At 43.6% G+C, this 8,510-nt stretch overlaps 1 protein-coding gene across 3 annotated transcripts in view; it reads left to right on the top strand.

Annotated features, from left to right (window-relative positions):
• Positions 1 to 3,177: 3,177 nt before the first annotated feature.
• The window catches only part of RAB3C (RAB3C, member RAS oncogene family), a 124,649-nt gene continuing 119,316 nt past the window's right edge, over positions 3,178 to 8,510 (top strand). Inside the window, exon 1 of one of the 3 annotated variants that reach the window (XM_054186078.1) lies at positions 3,178 to 3,271. In XM_054186078.1, coding sequence (XP_054042053.1) covers positions 3,248 to 3,271 — 24 coding nt within the window. In that variant the 5' untranslated portion in view covers positions 3,178 to 3,247. Of the gene's footprint in view, positions 3,311 to 5,581; positions 5,621 to 8,510 lie in introns of those variants that run through there. The other 2 variants (XM_054186076.1, XM_054186079.1) reach the window with 2 other exon arrangements.

Genomic DNA, 8,510 nt, shown 5'->3' with positions numbered 1-8,510 from the left:
ATAAAAACAAACTGTAACAAAGATTGAAAAATGTCCTAAAATCACACTGTTCTACATCTAGATAAGCCAGATTGACTGTACTAGCTCTCTCATGAGCAGCACGCTCATTCTAGGTTAGCTTTTGTGATGACATATGTTATTTGAATGACTATTTGCCATCACCTAAGGAAAATGACAATTTTTCCTTTTTTCTTTAGTTCAAATTAGCAAATAATAACTAGCTTGTTGTGTGCATTCCATGATCCAGCATTTGGTATGAAAAAAAATTCACTCTTTTGTGTGTTAGCGAACAAAAAGGAGGTAGTATAATCAAAGCAGTCACTGAAAACCTGAACGGATGTTCATGACTACTTCTGCAGTGTTTCTACTATTCCTGGTTCAAAGAATTAGATATTTTACAAACTGGGTCCCTTGTACATTAGCACCTGGCGAAAACAGCTAGTTCATAGTAATGACGTACAAAAGACAGCTCCAAGCACACCATGTTCCAAAAATGTTAACATATTGTAACCCAGTGATTAGTAATCAACAGAAATTCCTGCCACATGAAAACAGTGCTCGGCAGACAACAGTATTCAGGAGCATTGTCACAGCATGCCACCGGTGTGGTGATGCTTCAGGTGCAAAACCTTACTTGTGTCTAGCATTATACTATTTAATTCTGGACCATTTCTTTCCCGTGCCACCTTCAAAAGTCTCTAAAGAAGACAGAAAGAAAAGGACAAAGTTACTACCAGAAGACGAATAATAAAAAAACCCTGAGGAATTAAAAAAAAAAACAGTATCATCTCTTCAACCCACAGACAAAGCAAAACCTCCGTGTTACTTCTTGCATTTGTATGCCTTTAAAAAATTAAAAAATGAAATAGAAAAAGTATTGTTTACACAGAAATGCTGTTTGCTTTAACATTTTTAGTAAAAAAAAAAACAAACAAAAAGATGATCCCATGCTTTAAAGAAGGACATATGACAATCTAAAAAGTCTTTCTGCTTTATGTTTTATTGATAGTTCCCTGAATGGAGCTTTTAGGTGAGAGATTGCCTACAGGCTTCAATGCTAAGATAAATGTCAATATAATAAAAATTTGTGGAGGGTCTTTGTCTTGGGATAAATTTGGGAACCCAGCACCATTTATGTCTTGCAATTTATAATACAGTATCTGCAGTAAATCTACTTAAAAAGTTTAATAGAATAATAAATCCAGAGTATCTACTTTCTAAATTCTGTAATCAAAAGCCTCTCTGAATATTTTAATCTACTGTTTCAAATATCTGTTCAGCTAAGGTTTGACATGACATTCCAATGTGAGAACTGTTTTATGTAAAGCTATAGTTTTATAGGTTAATGATCGTACAATATATTTATGATACTACCTTCAAAACAAAAGTCCATAAACCAATGCTTTAATAGGAGTAAGAATCTCTCCATTTTCAGATAATTGCAATTGGTAACAAATATAGTGTGCCCTGCTTTCAGAGGGAAATGGGTTGTTACTCATGATTTCTTGGTAGGTATTCACCTAAAATCAATAGCAGGAATAAATTACATACATTAAAAAAAAAAAAAATCAACTCTTAGCATGCTTATGCATGCACACATACAAATGGTCTAAAATGTTGAGCAAATTCATGATGTCTACATGCCCGCATTGGTAGAAAGAGTAACATTCAGTGTTTCATGCAGGGAAGATGAATCAGCTACAAAAATGCATGGTGGCGTACATCACGTCTTTGGAAAATATTCCACTGAATTCCTATTTTCATGTTATAGTGAGGCAGGTTTAAACATCTGTAAGTGAAACTAAAAGCCTGCAGAGACTGAATGAAGTTACTTCTGACATACACTTTAACCCGTATTCACGTCTCTATTATAGAATTTGCTGATGTCACAGCTCCTACATGTGATTTACTTTACGCACGGCATACCACACATGTAGAAGCGGGTGGTATGATGGTGGGTATCATGTATGATGATCCATACAGGGCGGACTGATGTCCTCATGCTGCCCCGGACACCGCAGCTGCCTTCTCCTGCCCTTCAATCCTGCCCAAGCCACGTCCAGGTGACACCGCGGGCAGGCACCTCTGCTGCTCACACACGTGGCTCCTCCTCACCCTTTCGGTAGAGGAGAACACGCCAAATCTTAAATCTGCATACACCTCCGTTTATATGTTTTCCTGCCCTCTGTGGACCCGTGTATTTGGGCCCAAGGTAAGCGTGCGCTCTGCAATTACAGGATAGGGTTATGGAAAAAGAGCCAAGATGGATGTTTGAAATGTCATCTTGGCCAATAAAAAACAGCGTGGGGGACACATGCAGAAGGTGTGGTGCTTTTTTTTTGGTGTTTTGCTGTCATTCCCTCATGATGACCTCGATGCCGCCACCACCGCCCGGAGGCCATGGCACCATCTCCAGGTGGGGCTGCCACCATCGTACACCAGCACAGCCCACTGCCAGCCTGCTGCCGCTTGCCAAAGGCTGGAAAACACCAAAGCGAGGAAAGAGAAAGCAGGGAGAGCGGGTTATGATGGAGACGAGGAGAAGCCGTGGCGTGTGCAGGCACTGTGGCTTTACAACGACACTGAACGGCAGCCACGTTGCCGGAGGGCAGCCGGCCTGGCTCGGCCGGGCTGTGGGGAAGGCGGACAGCGGCAGGCGAGGGAGGGAGGCACGGTGGGCCCTGCCGGGGCCCGGTAACGGCAGGACCTCGGCGGCCGCGACCCCCCGCCCTCGGCCGCCATCGGGCGGGGCGGGTTGTGCGGGCGCCCCCTGCCGGCGGGGCGGAGCGGCACCAGCCCCCGGCTGCGGAGATGAAGGGACGTGAAATGGCAGCCGCAGCCGCCATGGCGCCCCGGGCGGCCTCGCCTTTCCCCAGCCCCTCCACCGCCCCGAGAGCAGCTCGCAAAGCACGGCACTCGCTCCGCCGCCGGGCGTGCTGCACCGCCTTTCCGCCCCCCCCGCCCCCCAACGCGGCGGCGGGCCGCCGGGCGCGGAGCATGTCGGCAGCTGTAGTCCTTCCCTCCCCGCCCCGGCGGCGGCAGGCGCGGGGCAGCCGGGCAGGGTGGACTACAGCTCCCGGGGGTGCGCGGGAGGGAGGGGCGGTGCCGCGGGCGGAGCGGGGACAGCTCCGGTGCTGATCGCGACGCGGGTTTGTCGGCAGAGCCCGGGCGGGCGGCGGCGGCGGCGGCTGTTGGCGTGCGCCGGAGAGCGGGCGGCAGCGGAGCGAGCGGCGCGCCGCGCCCGGCCATGAGGCACGAAGCGCCCATGCAGGTGGGGCCCCGGGCGGGAGCCCAGCCAGCGGGGAGCGGGGCGGCGGGCGCCCGCGGGTCGGAGCAGGAGCCCCTCCGCCCTGCAGCGGCATGGCGGAGCCGCCGGGCCGGGCTCTGCCGCTGGTGGCCGGGTCTGTGAGGAGGACGGGGGTCAGGACGCCCCTTGTGTGAGGGGTGTGTGTGTGTGGGGATCCGGGGTGTGTGAGGGGACACGGGGGTGTGTGTGTGAGGGGACCCGGGGTGTGTGTGTGAGGGGACCCGGGGTGTGTGAGGAGGCCCAGGGGATGTTGTGTGCCTGTGAGAGGGGTCCCTGGCGGTCGGTCTCATGGCAGCCCATCACGGGGCAGGGGGGCGGTGGGGCACCCCATCCCCTGTGCAGCTCCCCGAGCTGGGGCTGCAGCTGGAGTGCGAGGCCGGGTGGCACAGTCCTGCAGTGGCCACCACCCCATCGCCCTGGCCGCAGGTGGGTTTTGGGTCTCATTCGGGCAAACCAAACAGTCTTTTTGCAGATACTGCCCTCTGAGCACTGGTTGCTGCTCCCATGAGAGTGAATGGATGTAAGTTGTTAGGTGATGAGATGTAATGAGACCCTACCTGGATGCGCAGGAAGTTGGCATGTTATCTCCATCTGTTTATTCAAGGTGCAGTTGTCTGTCTGCACCAGAGAGAGATGGCTCATGGCTGAACTGGGGGTGGTAAAGACATGGCCCATTTTCAGCATTTTCTGTATCTAGAAAAATATAATGCCCCATAACACTGGAGAAACAGATGCTATACAGATACAAGTTACATTATGCAGAGTTTTTAGCAGTTGCTAGGTTGTTGGTTCAAAACAGTTTACACTGGTGAACTGGACTTCTGCTTTATAAAACCTGTTTTATAATCACATGCAGGAGCTCTGGGGACCACAGACTATACATTCAAACCCATGACTGTTTCTTAATAGAAGGTTGGTCATGTTATGAGTGGATTAGTAACAATCAATCCCGCTGGTGTTATACAATGCAAAGAGCACTCTTTCAGTCTGCTGTGATTTAAGTTATGAACTGCAGCTCTGTTAGTTAATATTTTTCATGCTGGATATCTACTTTGGCAGTAATAGAATTCCATCCTGAAGGGAAGTTCTGCATCCTCTTCAACATGTATGCTCAGAAAGAAATCTGAAATTTTAAGTTACATTGATATGGAGTTGGTTTTGCTTGACTTTGGACAGAGACTGATAATCTCATAAATCTTTTGCAGAGCAATTTCTCAGATGTCACATGCTGAAACCTTTGAACCAAAGTAGTGCACTAGAAATAAGCCATTCTTCAGTAAGAATGTCTTTTCAGTTTTCTGAGAGGAGAACAGCAATAATTAGGATGCTGTTTCAAATGCCTAGTTCTGTAAGCTACATACATGTGTAGGAAATGTTTATGTGGTATTTGCCATTTATTTACACATGCTTATTGAGATACCGAAATCACATTTAGTATGTGTTGGCTTTGGAGAGCATTTCACAAAAAGCAAATTTTGCTAGTAAAGGATGACAACTACAGATTGATCACTATTGCATTTGACATTTTTGATGGTGGTGAATTCACTGACATTGTTAAATAGTTGTATAAACAAAATGGTGGCACAACATTAAAATACAATCCAAGGAAAGGGAAGTCCATATATATAAAAAAAAATAAATATGTACTTGACACATATCAGAGAACAGCTTCTTGGTTTTTTTATATCATTGTCAGTAAAAACGGAATTAGTGTTAAACATAATTGAATAAAAGTCAGCAGAGATCACAGCCTTAGTAGAAAAAGAGTCAGCAGAGAGCTATAAAAAAACCCCTACAAATTCCACTTTTTCACGGCTGGTGAGATGGTCATTGTCTATTTTTAAGCATATCTCATCCAAAATTATAATCACAAGCATCTGGATTTTTCCAAGATGTGAAAAGTCAGTCTGGCAGATGAGGTTTGATTTTCACTTTTAGTTTCTGCATGTTTTTGGTTTTTTTTTTTTTTCTTTCTTCTACTTACACTATTCCCAGCATACTCTAATATTATTCTTATTAAACATTCCAGTAAAACAATACTCTATTGTGGATTCTTCTACTTAAAAGTCCTTTTGTTTTCCAACATTAGGCTAGTATGACTGGTCTTTGTTCAAATGTGGTTTAGACTGGCTGAACTAATTGCTTGATTTATCTCTTTTGGCTATCTGACTTCCTATTACATGAAACAAATGTAGTTGCTTCTTTGCACACAACAAATTTACGGAATGGTCTGTTACAAAGCATTGTAGAGCAACAGAAAGAATGATCAAGTGTATGTCTTTTGATCGTGACAAAAACAACTCAGAGGAGAGTGCAAGCATTTTTTTCCATTTCTGTCAAGCAATACTTAAAAATAAAACTAAAAAATTAAAATATTTTCGCAGCATGAGAAAAAGAGCCTGTGTGTTTCTACATGTGTGAATTCTTTGTTTCAATCTCCAGCTCACACCATTTCTCTGTAGACAAGAAGTGCCAACAGTTACTAGAAAGGCAGCCCATACAGTCTTTCCAGAGAAGGAGTTACCGAGTGTAAAAGTTTGCTATTGTCATCTCCTCGATATAATTGGATCTGGGTCAGAGTTTGTGACAACTTTTCATGTTTTCAAAGAACAGACACAAGTCTTAGTAGTGCTTATGGCCATGGAGAGGGCTTTGATTTAGAAGTCAAAAGCAACAAACTCTCTTTGCTGTGAAAGGTAGAAATCTGTATGGTTTCTGCATGTTAAGAATTGGTCTGAATTAGTTGAAATGTCTGTGTGTGTCTCAGTAGTTTCCCCTAAGGCTTTGGTGGTACTTCCAAAAGTGAAGGTTCGATGGGAAATTCTCGGTGATTCATACACTGATTCACTGCTTCATGTTTCACTCCCTACTTGATTGTGGCATGCAAATTTTCCACATACCCGCACGTTGCCAAAATAAAAAAGTGGGAATGTAGTTTGAATAACCTGTTCTTAGTATTTTCAGAGCATATGGGCATTAATGGCAGCAGTTTGTAGAAAATACTAGATCTCTAGAGACCCTCTCTTTTACTTGCCAAAGCATCAGATCATTTCAAAGGTGACTGAGGCCACAGAGGTGAGGGAAAACTAGGAAGTGGGAAATAATCTGTAAATAATCTGCTTTGTCAAGGGAATAAATGAGAACATTTTCTTCTTAGCTTTTCATATCCTGTTGTCTTTGGCAATGACAGTGACATGCCCAGGCAAAACAGGTTTATAACAGACACATCCAACACAACGGAGAAGGGCAATAGCAAGCAAAAAGCCTGCTTCCAGATTTTTAAGAAATTATTATAAAATTATGATGAAAAAAGCCAAATCAAAGCTATTAGACAAAAGAGTAAGCATGGCAATTCATCTCTTACACTCAGCATAATTATTAGATACGTCAGTCTTGGTTCAAATTAGATGTACTGGAGTAGAAGAGCCTTCCAAGCCACTGGGTCCACAGACCAGGTTACACGCACTTTTTTGTTAACTGATCAAGCTGCATTTGGAGTCAGTAGTCCTCTTCCTGCCAGTACCCCTTTTTGGAAGTGTACTGTGAAAGGTCATTGCTTTGCTGGTTAGATACTTTCTAATCTCCATCTCAGAGAAATTCATTCTTAATGTTCAGTGTCTGCTCCCATATACATGTCTAAATAGTTCTCATTCCCTAATGTTCACTGCAGATTATTGTCTAGAGAAACAAGCTTATGTTTTGCTTACTCTTTTTTATTTAGATTTCTCTTATAACATAAACTCTTCATTCTTCTGGTCTTCCTAATAACCTTTTTTCTGTACTTTCCCATTCAAAATCAGCTTTCGTAATCACACTTGACCTGAATTGTTACAAATGGCATCTCACCACTGCCTCAGACAGTGGCATTAGTATATCACTTTGTCTCTTGGTCTGATGTAGCTGCTCTGGCAATTGAGAAGCTGCACAATCTTTGTTAGTCTCATGACCCTGATTGCTGCACGGCATAGGGCAAATGGTGGAGGGCGGTAGCCATCTCCTGTCTTATTCTCTTTCCTACCTCCTAGTAAATCCAAATTTATTTCTGCTGGAGTGCTTTGCCTGACACAGCTTGTATTTTTTCTTTTCAGAGCTGCACGACTTTGATGGCTTCTTGACATCCTGTGTTAGACTAACCCACTTAGGACTTTATCTCTGGTTTTGCTACTATTTGGAGAAAGGGATTTTGCCATTCTACCTAGAGTAGGAATTAGAAATACATTTCTTAAACTACCCTTTTCATGGAGAAGGTAAACTTAGGTTAAAGAAAGACAAGCGAGGCATAATGCCCTAGGTTATCACAGGTGGATTCACCAGAATTCATGTGCTAGAACCTTGCCAGAACCATTCTTTACTGCGCTTTGCATTCTGCTGTCCTGGGCGGCTTCCAGCACCATGGTCATTCATGTTCATGCTACTTCTGATATGAAGCCAGTAATCTTCTTCAAAATGGTTTAGACTCTCAATTCAGTATACCACTTATCATAAAACTTTGCATTTCTGACTACACTTTTCAGACTGGGTTATGATATGTTTAAACATATTAATGAATCTAACCTCATAATACCTTGAAGCAGATAAGCTTCTCTTCCTGCTGCCAAGTACATTGGTTCACAAGCTGTGCTCTGCAGATGGCTGGCAATCCGTAAATTCCAAATAAGTGGCTGGTGCATTGTCCACTGAACTCTGCTAAGTCTTATTAATCGGTCAGTTAAAAATTAGATGATGAGGATTTGTGAGAATTGGCTGCAGTCTGCATATGTGGATGCTGATGCATTCATTGAGAGCACACAAAAAGAGAAGTTAAGCAGCTTGCCCAAGATGTAGAAAAAAGGAAAAATCAAGTCATAGGATACCTTTGAAAGAATTAGAAATAAAATCTCTCTCTCTAGATTATTGGTCTGATATTTTGCCTAGAAATCATTGATTTCTTCATGGCTGGATTATATGTCATAGTGTTCTTCTATGTAAGGATCTTGGTAACATTTTGACTGATGATGACATTTGCACATTAGAGATGCTCACTTGCCCTGCATCCTACATAGAGTCCAGTGAGTTATAAATATTGAATTTTCCCCTTGTATCCCATTGTTTCAATATCCATTGATTATGTTTGACTAATTATATTTGACAAAAAGCATAAAGGTCACCTCAAAAAAAGCTCCATGTGCAGGGAACTCTGTCTTTTTGCTAAATAATGACTGAA

This window comes from Rissa tridactyla, chromosome Z, assembly GCF_028500815.1.
Source record: "Rissa tridactyla isolate bRisTri1 chromosome Z, bRisTri1.patW.cur.20221130, whole genome shotgun sequence".
Taxonomy (NCBI): domain Eukaryota; kingdom Metazoa; phylum Chordata; class Aves; order Charadriiformes; family Laridae; genus Rissa; species Rissa tridactyla.
This window is presented reverse-complemented; position numbering and strand designations above follow the sequence as displayed.